This window comes from Papaver somniferum, chromosome 6 (genome assembly GCF_003573695.1).
Source record: "Papaver somniferum cultivar HN1 chromosome 6, ASM357369v1, whole genome shotgun sequence".
NCBI classification, from domain to species: domain Eukaryota; kingdom Viridiplantae; phylum Streptophyta; class Magnoliopsida; order Ranunculales; family Papaveraceae; genus Papaver; species Papaver somniferum.
In genome coordinates this window covers 147,904,190-147,918,063 of record NC_039363.1, presented here as the reverse complement: position 1 = coordinate 147,918,063, position 13,874 = coordinate 147,904,190, and the positions used below count along the sequence as shown (strand labels likewise).

Here is a 13,874-nt window from a genome sequence, read left to right as displayed (position 1 = left end):
AAATTCATTCATAGTTTTGAGAAATCAGCATATTACATAGTTTAGGAAATTAGCGCATTACGTAAGACAACTCAATATACAAATTCTTGAATCTCGCACAGTAATACATCGTCAATGAACCTATGAGCACAACGGTACGACACCATGTATTCCTTGTGGCGATTGAACTTTCTTTCCTCACTACTAATTCGCCATAAGCCATTGGATCGTTCCAGCTGAAATTCAATGAATTATAAAATGTTAGTATGCGAACATTAAAGGATGACATATGTATCAAAGTATCGGATTACTCACTTTTTCATTAAGAGAAGCTTGTGGATGATAGTCGTACATCATTTTACTTTGACATACTCTCGCACTGCTCTTTTTATGTATGTGAATCGAAACGCTAAGTTTCTCTATCTACGGTTTTTTGGATTCGTGATGCACTCATAATAAAACTCTATGACTTTCTTCCAACACATTGAACATAGTTCGTTGTGACGCTCGTGGTAGATTAAAATAAACGATTTCACGAGTTGCATACCTTCTTTCGGATCCCAATACATTTTTCAGGCTCTATTTGAGTAATGAATGAAGCAGGAGTGGTTCGAAATTGCAAGTTTGATAGAAAATGTGTTTGAGAATGAGGTCGTCCTTATATGGTTGAAGACTCAACGATCATAGTTTTTGAACTCAATCCACACAATTGGCATTTATATATGTCCATATAGACCGATTGTAGCGTTGTAAAATCATCTAAAACCTGCTTCGCAACAATCGATTTATAATATTGAATATGTAATCCGATTCTTGTAAAAAAAACATACAAGAAATTGAAAGTTTTGCTTACAAGAATCGGATTATATAGATCAAATCATATACCAATTATGTTGGAATGTGAGAATTTTTGAAATTTTTTTTCTCAAAATCGGTATATATAAATGTTACATATGTATCGATTATGTACCACTAGGAAAAAAAAAAGGAATTTCAAAATCGGTCTAAGTAGTATTTAGTACAAACCGATTCTGAACCTAGAATTCTGAAGAAAAAGTACAATCGGTTGTTATGTATTAATATGTAGGGGAAGGATCCATGATAAGGGCAAAATTTACAATGTCTACAATCGGTTGTTATGTATTAATGTGTAGAAGAGGGATTTTAGTCGTTGGTTCAGACCAAAACAGAGGTATAGATTATCTAAATATAATAAAGTTAGATGGATATTCCTGAGCTAACCAGTTACCCGAAATATTTCTTAGATTTTCGCCAATAAATTCTTTTGTTTTCACAGAGGAAGATCGATGTAAGCGCATGTAATTCTCGGTTCATTGCATATGAGTTTGAATAGAGGTATATTCATGATTTCATGAGTTCGTGAATACAAAATTTTCAAATTAGGAAAAGAAAAGAAGATAAAGCGCCCCACTCCCTCCTCCAAATCGTTCATCTTTTCATGTTCATGGGAGATCCACATAAAAACTAGATTAGAATGGTAATCTAAAACTTGATCATAACACTCTAGTTACATATCTTACACTAAGAAGAAAAATTATAAAAGACATCTGAAAGACTTGCTTTAAATGCTAAGAGATATAAACTTCTGATGATTTTTGGTTACCAACTGGTGGGGATGGATTCAGATACATGAGATGGATATGACATTTCTCAATGATTCAGTTAGTTGGATTTTTTGCTGCTGGCAAAAGCACAAATTTCTAATCTTATGTATAATGTTCTTGATAGATGTAGTTTAATTTCTTTCACTCAAAATATATGTGATGATCCGGAACTAAAAATTTGAAAATTGTGTCTGCTTTTGGATTGTTTTTCATTTGATTAATTTAATTCCCTGACAGTGTTCGAAGGAGAGAGAGAAAAGAAGTTTGAAAAGTAATGACAACCTATTTTATTTCTAGGTTATGGATCAACTAAAATAACCGAATGAAATTGATATACTCTACATAATCTAAACCCTTGTTTTGGTATAATCCAACGACTAAAAGGCCTTGTTAGATATTGTAAAATTTTCCCATGTTAACGGATCTCTCCTCTAATATATAAACCGATTATGAGTAAATGAACAACCAGAATACCTGCATTTTGGTCTAAAATAATATAACATAATCCGAAAAAACGTAAGTTCAAGACATAAATTTTGACTCCGTCATTATCCATATAGTTAAAGACATAAGTTTCAAAAACAAAGAAACTATCCATTCATTATCTTCATCACCATCAATATCCCTATCGCGTCCATGGCCACGATCGCCTCGTCCTCGTTTAGAAGGTCATTCTTCGGCGACATCTTCATGACCACTATTATGTTACGAGGTGCTTGGTTGATACCGAGAGCTCTTTCTCGAAATGACTTACTTCCTCTTAGGCTTTGTCTTCTCCGGAGGTTCCTTAAACTTTTCATAAGCCTTACATCTTCCATGGCATAATATACTGCAATCCTTTCTTCATTGTCGTTAACATTTTTTCCTTGCTCTATATATTCCCATGATTTGTCTATCAAATGGCCGATTCGCCTCCTCTGTTTTCATTTCAAACAACAAACATCCAACAAATCATGTCATAACCATTAACATAACAATAAAGGAGTAACAATACGCACCAAGAAAATGAGAGATTTTTCTTTGTCCTTGATTAGGAGCCTATCATCTACTCGTATCATACGAGTATGCAAAACATCGAGGTACCAAGGAATATAGCGGGGAATCATCTCATCATCCGTCTTCGGTGAAGGATTGCCACCCACCTTCTGGAACCAGGTCCTCCCACTATTGTCCCACTTCGTAGATGCTGAATAAGGATCGTGAAAAACCTCAAGATCGTTATCCAGAGACTTACAACCACTCTCATCTAATTTAAATTTGACAAATATTGGGATATATTGTACATTGTCACATTGTCTTGTCACTCTCGTTGGGTTGTACATTACATATCCTTTGGGATAGAATAAAGGAAAAATATTCTTTCTCCTTGCAACCATGGATATTTCCTTGAGCAAATACTTTCTTGTAGGGGTGAAATACAACATCTTTTGTCGTCAAGTTGTCCAATTCCTCTCTCAACTCCAAATATTCTTCCTTTTGGGTCGGCTTGTCGTTGTATCGGTATCGGTCTCCATACCAAGCACCTTCTTCCCACTAGTGGTTCAAACATGTCATATTAGAAAACTTTTTGAAGTGCAAGTATATCATACCTGCGGAAGATACATATTTATTCCGATTTGGTTCATGTGAGACTCATAACACTTTGTCAACTCGTTCAGCAAGTGTGCAAGGATAGCAGATCCCCAAGAGTAGTCACCTATTTTGTGAATTGGGTCCAATAGCTGAATATAGTTGGCATTCACGCGGGCACCGGAAACATCGGGGAAAATAATAACTCCCAAGACTAGAGGATATATACATGGGTTGTAGCAGTGATATGTTCCTGAGTCACCTATTTTCCTTTATCACGGAACTTATGTGTTCCCATGAATTGGTCCCTCAAGCTCGTGAGATGGAAGACTCTTTTCTTCGCTTCACCCACTAGCATCTCAGACATAGTCTGCTCCTCATCCCAACCGAACACTTTCTTGGTGAACTCGAAAATCTTGTGCCATTTAAGTTTCTTCACGTAGTTCCCCCCCCCCACCCCACGGAATTACCTGCTATGCTTAGACCAGTACAACTGCACGTCATTTGGAGTTATCGTCATTTCAAAAAACGGAAGATAAAAGTATTCGTTTCCCCTAAAATCTCTCGGCGAACGCAGAAACAGGATGTTTGTCGTATCCAATAACCGAATTGTCTTCTGCAACCAACAACCCCGTAGCATCTATTATATTGTGTATTTCCTTTACTTATTTTGGTATTAGCCATAAGGTTATCATGTCACTCGAGGACGTTCCTTATTTAAGAGGCCGCACGTCATCGACGGGATCCTAAAAAATAAGACCAATACAAAAAATTCAATACACTAAACGAAAAATAAGTTTAATTAAAGTTCGAGACATAGCATAAGGTTGAGATAGTAACTACGGTATTGTAGATCATTGTATCCCAACTCTCTTTGTATCCCCATAACAACTTTCCTCCATCACTTGGTAACCCATAAGGAGGATCTCCATCATTGCGAGGCACCGTATTCTCATAGGGGCGGCGGAAAGTGACTCCCTTTCTTATTTGGTGGTCTATTTTGGAGCTTTTCCTTTATCTTTGTGGTAGTCTCTTTTGAGCCTTCTTCTTCAAAAATTTCATCATCAACAGTTTGTTATTCATTCAATTCTTTTTCAGTAGGTGTTTGAGAATCATATTATTCTTGTGTCATCGGCTCCACTTGAGGCGGTGCATCATTGATGGTAAGCGTAGCTTGACCTGCCGAGTCCCTACGGTGTTTAACATCCAATTTTTTTACCCCCCTCTCAACGAGGTGGCAGACTCGGAGAAGAAGTAAGATCTTGTTTCTTTTTCGCTCTCTTTTCGTCTTGTTTTTGCTTCCTCATGTTGTCCCTACAGATTACGATGATACACGATAAACAACATTTCAGTCTGAAGTCTGATATTAGGCTAGTGTCTGTAACGGCTTAATACAATTTGTTGCTCAAATCTGAACAAGGTCCAGGGGTTTTTCTGTAGTTGCGGTTTCCCATTAATAAAACTTTCGGTGTCTTGTGTTTTTCCTTTTCCGCATTATATTATTTATCTTTATAATTGGATTTACGCAACTTGTACGTATTCAATCAAGTAGATACGTCTCTAACTGTAATCGACTACGAGACTCGTTTCTTGTCGAATTCGTAACTTAAAAGAGGGATAACAAGTTTTATTACTTGGCAGAATTCCGATTGGATTATTTGGATACGACTAGATTGATCTTGGATATTTATTTTTGAGATCGTCCAAGTACTCTTCTTAACAATCAAGTTCACAGACTCCTTGTCTATATACATACCGATTGAGAAGAGATAGAGATCCTCTACACACATATTTTCAAGGATCATTAAATTGGTGTACTTGCAATTGTATTACGTTTTGTCCATACAGGTTTCCAAATGAAAAAGTTGGTGGTGTACTTGCCTCTCCTTTTCACATATAACTGCTTGTTGTTTGCTAAAGCTGATATTCACAATGCAAACAATCTACTTGATGTAATCAACAAATTCAGTACAATCTCGGATCCGCAAATCAACTTCCAAAAATCTGTTGTTTTCTTCTCAAAACACATACATCCACGACATTGCAGAATTTTATTGAGAAGACTCAAGATGCAGAAAATGTCTCTTAAATAAATATATTTGGGCATTCCCTTATTTCTAAACAGGAAAAACATAACTACCTTCTCAAGTTTGGTTGATAATATGAAAGTGAGACTAGCTAAGTGGAATCATAAATTCATGAATCAAGTCGGTAAGTCGTGATGGTGAAAAGTGTACTCAACGCAATGGCATCACATCAGATGAGTGTCTTTAAAATACCCGAGACAACTATTAAAGAGACGGAAAAAGTTCAATGCAAAAAAAAAAATATTTTGATACGACACAGATAGGTCCATCCCCCTGAACAGACCTAGCAAGTTGGACTAGCCCCACTGCTAGTCCAACCGTCATCCCATCGATAAGATCCAATCTCAGCTCTATCCATAGAGGAAATTTGTGAAAATGGGGGATCCAACCTCCCTAGTGGGAGTCGGTCCCCCTACCTCCCGTCCGCACTATGGACGAAAAGGGGTTCCTTTACCACTGCACTGAAATCTGCTCACTCTCTTTACCTAGTGTTGGTAAATAAAAAACTAATGTTGAAATGGGTTTTCGTGACCTTTCTTGTTTTAATCAAGACATATTAGCCAAAACAGCTTGGAGGTTATGTAACCAGAAAGATTAACTTTGGGCTGATGCTTTGAAACAATGTTACTTTCCAAATAGTGATTCTCTCCATGCAAAAAAGAAGAAGAACTCCACTTGGGTGTGGCAGACTATTTATAACATAATGCCATTTGTTCGCGATTTCAGTTTTTGGGTCGTTGGTGGTGGCAGGAAGAACTTGGTTTGGAAGGATAAACGAATACCTGGTAAATAATATTATGGAGTCTAAACACTTTACCTAAGGTAAAAGAGTAGTGCTAGGATGACCGTGGAAAAAACCAGGAGAAATCACGTGGCACTGATAGGGGGTGAGTCTCACTGGTGGTGGTAGGGCCCACCCCTATTAGTGCCATGAGATTTCTCCCAGTTTTTTCCCCGGTCGAGCAATCATTTTCGAAGGTAAAGCACTTCATGTGGAAATATGTTTGTAGTATCATACCTTCCAATGAAACACTAGCAAGAGTTATGAATTATGGAAGAGATACTTGTAAAATGTGTAACCATGGAGTAGAAAAGAACTAAACATCTTCTGATGGAGTGCATTTTCTCGAGAGCAACATGGCTGACATTCGGGAGCAAGCCAGAGTATTCATCGAAATGGAGATAATGTAGCAGAGTGGATAAAAAGCTGGTTTGCAGATGGAATAACTACTTTGGTTGATGACCGGAGGGTGAAGATGGAAAACACGGCTTAGGAGATATGGAAAGCTCGTTGTAACTATGTATTTCAAGTTTCACGACCAAACCCAGTTGGAGTTCTTAAGTGTATCCAGCTGCTAAATGACAGTACGGGAAAGGCAATGCAGCTGAAAAAGAATATTGCAGCGTATATTCAGGAAAATTTGAGAAACATGGCCCATTGGATAATACCAGAAACCACATTGTTCATTTTTTGTTGTGATGCATCATATATGTGGGTGCAGAAAATATCTTCGCCACGTGTAAGCCCATAAGGGAGCGAAATCAAACGGTCAAATCTCCTTAAAGATATTATTACCAAATATCGAGATAAAGCATTTATTAAAGACGCTCGATAGGTCAAATCAACTGACAGGATAGTACACTGGAACTTTTACGAAAAGGATAGTTGCGAAGTTGAAGTTACGAAGTGAAGAAACAAAGATAAGAGGAACGAGATAATTAAACGACAAGAAAACTCATTTGATCCATCCAACGAAGAATATATGAGCGAAGAAAGAATGATCCCAGCGAAGGAAAATTGTTGAACAAGAAACAGTGATAGCTGTACAGACAAAAGACCGAAGTTATCGCCGATATAGTAGTAACACTTTATAGTGAAAACGTGACGAGATAAAAGGTGAAATTACGTGGAATGTGTGATTATCAGCGAAGTAAATATGAGTTGTACTCCACTTCACTGATTGCCTATAAAAGGAAGCCATAGGACATTGTGAGAGAGATTGAGTAATTTGGTGAGAGTTATATTATGAGAAAGATTCTTATGTTATATACTAGGTTTTGTGCTGTAAACTTAAGAAAATATCAAGATTATCAATTGTTTATCACTTCGTTTTTAAGATCAACATTATGTCCTAGTTTACTCCTCATTTCGATATTTTGGGTGCACTACCGGTATTTCTGTAGCTACAATATAAAGAGCAAAATAATGTACGTCATATTGGCATATGACTAGTTATTTGAAATTTTGCAGGTGCTTATGCACAAGGAAAATGTATCTATGCAAACAGATACATAAACTCATAGCAGGCTAAATGTGCTGGACTGCTGTTGGCTACGGAATGGGCTGAAAAAATTGGAATACCTTACGCGTGTTTTGAACTAGATGCACAAACAGTGGCTGATACAGTTAACGGACGTCACCAACAAGTAGTGTGGCAAAATCATTCTTTGATTTTGGATATCAGAAGAAAAAAATTGCATATATTTTTTATATCTGTGTTAGTGTTCAAAAATGTACTCTGAATTTCTATAAATTTGTTCAACAGTGTTCTCTTTGTAACAATCTTACTAGCTGTGTAGGAAGAGCAATCATTTAAAAGTTGGACATAGTTCCTGCAGATTCTCATACTCTATAAACAAAAATGAAACAGCTCCCTCGGATCACATCATGCATAACCTTTAGCTCTATCCGAAAGAGACATTATTCTGTACCCATTAGGGAGATTCAAATCAGATGAATCCAACAACAGCAGTTATTCTGGTGATACCTGAATATGCAGAAGAAAAACTAGAATGATCAACTATACCGTTACCAGAGAAAACTACCAGTACAAACAAGTAGAATAGGATCTTTATGATGATTCATTTTGTTAGCCTATTATCGCTTTACCATCAATCCAGTTATAAGTACCTCTTACTTTTATTGAGGTTGTTACCAAATAACGACAATGATAAGATCAGACTGTGTAGCGGTTCTTTGCGTATCTGTCATGTTTCTTGGCATCCTCCTGAAAATGTAGGAACATAAATAATGTACCTTCTAACTTAATATCATTATAGAGGTAAAAACTCGTTTGTCCGCAAATAGTGCAGAAAAGTATAAAAATAAGTCACTTACATGAAATATGAAACCTATGCTATCATTGTAATCAAGAAACTCCTTCCATTGTCTCCCAATGCTTAGCTGCATGAGAGAAACTTAACATTAGACTCGATACGTTCCTAGCTAAGTCAGAGGGAATAAACTTCCTGAAAAGAAGAAGAACATCTGGCAACAGGTTTTGGGTGCATAGTATATCCAGTATCAAGATAACCTTCTAATTTTGGCACCACTATTCAGTGCCTTGTGCCCAATTGTTTCTACTTCTGACTAAAGTTAAACCAGCTATCAAGCCCTCCAAAGAGCAACAATTATTTTGTACGAGGCTTAGAAAAATCCCCGCACATTAAAGACTCAAAAAAGCTTCGGAATCTTTCCATTTTGCAGCATTGACATGGTAAACTAAATTGTTTGGCATGACTTTTTCAGAGGAGCTATTAATTCTCCAAATGCTCCAACTAGAATTTAAAAACTAATAGTAACAACAAAGAACGGCGCAATGAATTGAATATGACTCAATCTAGGAAACATGAGTAAAAAAATTAAGGAAGTGACTACACAATAATCATATAAAATTAATCGAAGATTCCGCTGATTGACATTGGAGTAATCATTTGAAACATCAATGACATGCACACCTGAGTGGCTTCATTTGAAGCATTTTTGGTCCATAGAGCTATTTTTTCCTGTTTACCCCGAACATTAACAACAGCTCCACATATGTCGTCCCCATGGTTGAATTGCTCTCCAATCATCGCCAACAGCTAATAAAAATGGACACTCTTATATCATTAATTAGTAAAGATAGCTTAAACAGTCTGGACATTGCTTTGTTAAAAAAAACCCTAAAAGTATACATGCAGCATACCGTATACAACCACATTGTATCAGCCTTCCCTCTAGGTGAACTTATGGTCCACTTCCCCCCATTTGCACAAACAGGGTCCTCCCATTTTGGCTCAATTTTGAACTTGAAACAGTGGAAATCTGCTCCAACGCCCAACTTACTCGGATGATGGATGTTGTTGTAAAGGCTAAAAAGAATTTGCAAACAAAAGAAAATTAAGAATCGCAAGTCAATTTTAACCTAGCCACAATAAAATTTTCTTATATATTGAGATGTAAAAAGAAACAAACCCCCAGAAATCTTCGACTGTGGAGAAGGTATGGATGGGACGAATGGAGCTTCCCCAAGTGGCTTGTTTGGATTTAGCCGAAGGATTGTCGAACCAGAAGGTCCATGAATTCTCTAATGAATGAGGCCCTTGAGAAGGTTTCCGTTTTTGTTCAACAGTCGAGGATGAAGCATCTCCTTCCTCATGATCAACACCTTCATTTACTCCTCCGTCTTTTACAGATGATGAACTTACCTTCGCTTCCTCAGCGGACACCATTGTATTCTTCTTTCTGTCTTCTGATTTCTCTGTTTTGGATCTGTTCTTGATTTGTCCTACGAAATGGTATATGATCCTTTAAAATCGCAACTGATTTTCTTTAACCTCATTTTTCCTTCTATAGTTTTTGCACGGGTTAGTTCAGCTTTAGGGGCTTTTGGGGGGAACGAGCAAATTTTGCGTCATAATAATGACAGATTTTAAGTCACGATACATAGTTTGGCATCAAGATTCAAAATCATTCTGGGTTACTATGAGTCTGCAACAAATTTTGGATCACCAAAGCACTTTCCTGCCAACATGGTAGAATTTGGTTCGCCAAGCAACTTTTATTTGTCAGGGGATAAATTGGCAAAGTTTGGGTTGAAGTGCATAATTTGAATCGCAGTAGTGGATATAGGTCATGATGCATATATTTTGAGTTACTAAACAAATTTAAATCATACTACAGATTTTGCATGGCATATTTTAAGACTAAAGGCAGACTTCGGGTCAAATAAGCAAATTACATCGTTCACTACAACTTTTTAGGCATGAGTAGAACACATTCTATACTACAATGGAGCAAGCTATCTACTAATCGAGGGAGAACTCCTGCATGTTACAAAGAGATCGCATAGCACTGCTGGCAACATCCAATAACTGCAAATACTCATCAGCTCCATCAACCAGGCACTGCAAAAAGTTGTAGAAGCAAAATGAGGAATATGACACGCAACAACATAATTCTAGAGAAACTTGCACGTGATATTAGTGTTTGATACACAAATACAAAGGATCAATTTACATCTTAAAAAGAAAAAGTGACCTTATCTGATTCACCAAGTTTTTTGCAGATCTTTGCCTTCTGCTCATCTGTTATGTCATCGGCTTCAACTACCACATCAAACAACTGGCAGAAATACATGTCAGTACAAGAGTTTTTAACATAAGGACTGCTGATGAATGAAAGGCAACAAGTTAAAACATGAGGGTCATAACCTGGGAAATCACTTGAGAAACAGGATATCCCTCAGCAATCACGTTATTAACCTCCTTGTTTGCTAATTCAAAATTCCCACTTCTGCATGCTACCAAGAGGGACTGAACAACATCTTCTGGAATGACCTGGTCAGTTGAGGTTCCATCAGTACGGCAAACACGGAAAACTTTGAAATTCTAATATATAGAAAGAAGTCTTGACCAAAAAATATATATAAAGAAGTACGCAAATATGAGAAGCCTCTAATTGTAGTAATTACTACTGATCTTACAATCAATCTAGATCCTGCGGACATATATAATATTGCATGGTCCGGCTAAATCTTTCAAGAACCGACATTTTTGCTAGATCGACTTGCTCTGATCTACCAATCTTAATTAGCTCACTAACTGGTCTGACATGTTTCATACTTAAGACGGGTGAGAACAACATCTCTAGTAACAAGAAAAATTATGAACCAGCAGACGGTCAAAGAAATATGCAAGAAGGGTAACATTAAACGCAACATAACCTACCCCAGACACGCTAATCAAGTCCTTGGAAGAAATTGAAGATCCGAATAAGCGAGCAGCACCCTGTAATGTGTCAAAATTTGCAAGTTCAGTACTCTTTGTCAAAAGATGATATTATCTCAGTGGTAACAACTAGAAATAATTACTTGAGCGGTATATTTGATAGAAACAAGGCAAGAGTTATGAAGCACCAAATCCTTCCATACTTTCTTAACAAAGAAAATTCAAAGAGCTCCATTCCATATTATAGACAAAAAGTTAAATGCTACATGGAATTTGAGTTATGAATGGTCGCCAAAAGTCAAAATGATACCCCACCTGCAAGTGTGTTATAGCTCGACGGAGATCACCTTGAGAGATAGAGCTTAAGGTGGAAAGAGCCTACATTGATATATGAAACATATATACAAGATGTTACAGCTATTAGTGGTGGTGAGAAGAAGCCAACTTAGAAAGTAGTATAGCCAAATTCATGCTGCATCAAGCAAATAATTTTTCACCTCAGAATCCAGAAACAACCCTTCTTCTTTGCATATGTGCAATATACGACTGGTCATAATGTCCTCTGTAAGTGGCTTAAACCTAAACTTTGCACACCTGGAAGCAAGTGGTTCTATGATCCTGCACAACGTCATATCTGCTAAGTAAGAACTACAATAATACATGCAATTATAAGCTATTCAAATGAGGATGTCAGAATGACAAGATAGAAGATAAGATCAAACCTGCTGATATAGTTGCAAATGAAGAAGAATCTAGTAACTTTGGAGTACGTTTCCATCGTTCGTCGCAAGGCGTTCTTCATAGTACATTTATTAAATTAATATTACAAATCAATACAAAGGACATAGTGAAGCTACATTACGTATGGAACACACCTGAGCATCTTCAGTCATCGAATCAGCCTCATCGAGTATAATGATCTTGTAAGGCGGACAAGGGTAAGGCCTAACTTGATGAGAAAGAAACTTAATAGTTAAGGAAGTGAAACTAAATATAAGGTCCAAACCAAGAGTCCAAAATCGAGTTTTACCCCTGACGACCAGCAGAACCAACAGCAATAGCTGCAAAATTCTTGATCTTAGTTCGCACGACATTGATTCCACGATCATCACTAGCATTGAGCTCTAGCACTCTAGACTTGTAAAGTTCAGGTCTGCAGAAGATAAATATATAAACCAATGCTTCTGAAATTGAGAACAAAAAACATCCCTAATCACTAAATTAGTATAAAAATGCAAGTTCTAGTAAAGAGGGAAAATGTTCAAAATCACACCCACTACCAATAGCTACAATAACATCTATTCATTTCAAATATCTGTTGCAACTAATTTATTCCAATAACACCAAATTATTATGCAGCCTCATGTCTCTCAGAGTTCCAATCATTTTCTTCCCTTAAACCCTAATTCGAAGAAACACAGCAAATCATCCAACATCTCAAACACTAATTTTATTTTATTGTAAATCAGATTAATTAACTATTTGCATCAATCAATAAACTCAACTTACACAGATCTTTTCACGAAATCAAAACTATCTTTATGTAACATGCAGAAAATTGAGTAAGGGGTATATGAAATCCAAACCCCAACAGACATCAGAGAGAGAGAGGTATAGTGTGAGTACCCATAGAGCTGATGAGCAATGGCAAGAGCAGTAGTAGTCTTTCCAGTTCCAGGAGGTCCATAGAATAGCATATGAGGACACTATACAAAATAAATAAAAAAAGGTTTCTTCATACATACTTCCAAAAGTTAAAGAAAAATAGATGAAATTGAAATGAATAAAAGAAAAGGGAAGCATTACGTTAGTGGTTTCAAGAGTGTTGGTAAGAACTCGAACAACTTCATCTTGATGAGCTACATCTTTCACTTGCCTTGGTCGACTGCATCGCAATTTCAAAGGATATAAAAGAAATTAAAAATCAATGGAGAAATATAGGGTTCAGCTTAAGACCTAGAAAGAGAAAAGGAAGGAGGGTCTTTACTATTTCTCGACCCAGGGCTGAGTACTTTGCAACAATGGCGCCATTTTTGAACTTCTCTCTTGTTTGCAGAAGAAGACGGAGGAGGGATTTAACAACAAAGGTCTTTACTACTTATATGAAGTGGCAAAAAATCACCTCAGGAATTTTGGGGCTATAGCTTTATGCCGGGAAAATTGGGCATGGACCACCCTACGGTCCTTACATGGAGAGAACGGGAGCCAAATAGGGGTACGGACCAAGTCATGTGAGTGACATTAGTTTTAGCCCATTGAGCAAGATCAGGAGGGATTTCATTTGCAAAACAGTTAACAAATACAAAGGATATAAACTTAAACTTGGAAATTATGATTTTAATATTCTGTAATGGACAATGGGTTTTCTGATCTCCTATGAAGATTTTCTTGTTATAATTTGCTCCAAAATAGCTAAAGCATCACTCTCAACAATGATTCGATCAAGTCTCTTTTCACAACCATCATCAAAGTATCTCTAATTGCTCAAGTCTCTGCTTCTTCTGCGGAAAAACATACTAAATAAATTGACTGGGCATAAACAAATTTATGGTTTGAATCTATAAAAATGAAACAAATTCGAAGAATTTGGGTTCCAAGCACCATTCGTATTTATCTTGGTCCA

At 36.9% G+C, this 13,874-nt stretch overlaps 2 protein-coding genes across 4 annotated transcripts; both read right to left on the bottom strand.

Annotated features, from left to right (window-relative positions):
* Nucleotides 1-7,760: 7,760 nt before the first annotated feature.
* On the bottom strand, nt 7,761-9,858 carry LOC113286289 (eukaryotic translation initiation factor 4E-1-like). 3 transcript variants are annotated; one of them, XM_026534946.1, is made up of 6 exons: nt 9,498-9,858; nt 9,229-9,394; nt 8,999-9,124; nt 8,379-8,444; nt 8,172-8,268; nt 7,761-8,028 (listed from the first exon to the last, which is right to left on the bottom strand). In XM_026534946.1, exons 1-5 carry the CDS (start codon nt 9,752-9,754, stop codon nt 8,218-8,220), a joined length of 666 nt encoding a protein of 221 aa, XP_026390731.1. In that variant the 5' UTR covers nt 9,755-9,858; the 3' UTR covers nt 7,761-8,028; nt 8,172-8,217. The 3 variants fall into 3 exon arrangements, with proteins under 3 accessions (XP_026390731.1, XP_026390733.1, XP_026390734.1); XM_026534948.1 differs by having other exon boundaries at nt 8,179-8,268; XM_026534949.1 differs by having other exon boundaries at nt 8,197-8,268.
* A 272-nt stretch (nt 9,859-10,130) lies between these two features.
* Nucleotides 10,131-13,350, bottom strand: LOC113286288 (replication factor C subunit 2-like). Its single transcript, XM_026534945.1, has 12 exons — nt 13,239-13,350; nt 13,058-13,136; nt 12,878-12,957; nt 12,282-12,404; nt 12,127-12,196; nt 11,974-12,047; nt 11,749-11,869; nt 11,567-11,629; nt 11,252-11,311; nt 10,736-10,861; nt 10,563-10,646; nt 10,131-10,429 (listed from the first exon to the last, which is right to left on the bottom strand). The coding sequence occupies exons 1-12, from the start codon at nt 13,280-13,282 to the stop codon at nt 10,331-10,333; spliced, it is 1,023 nt and encodes a 340-aa protein (XP_026390730.1). The 5' UTR covers nt 13,283-13,350; the 3' UTR covers nt 10,131-10,330.
* Between the last annotated feature and the right edge of the window lie 524 nt (nt 13,351-13,874).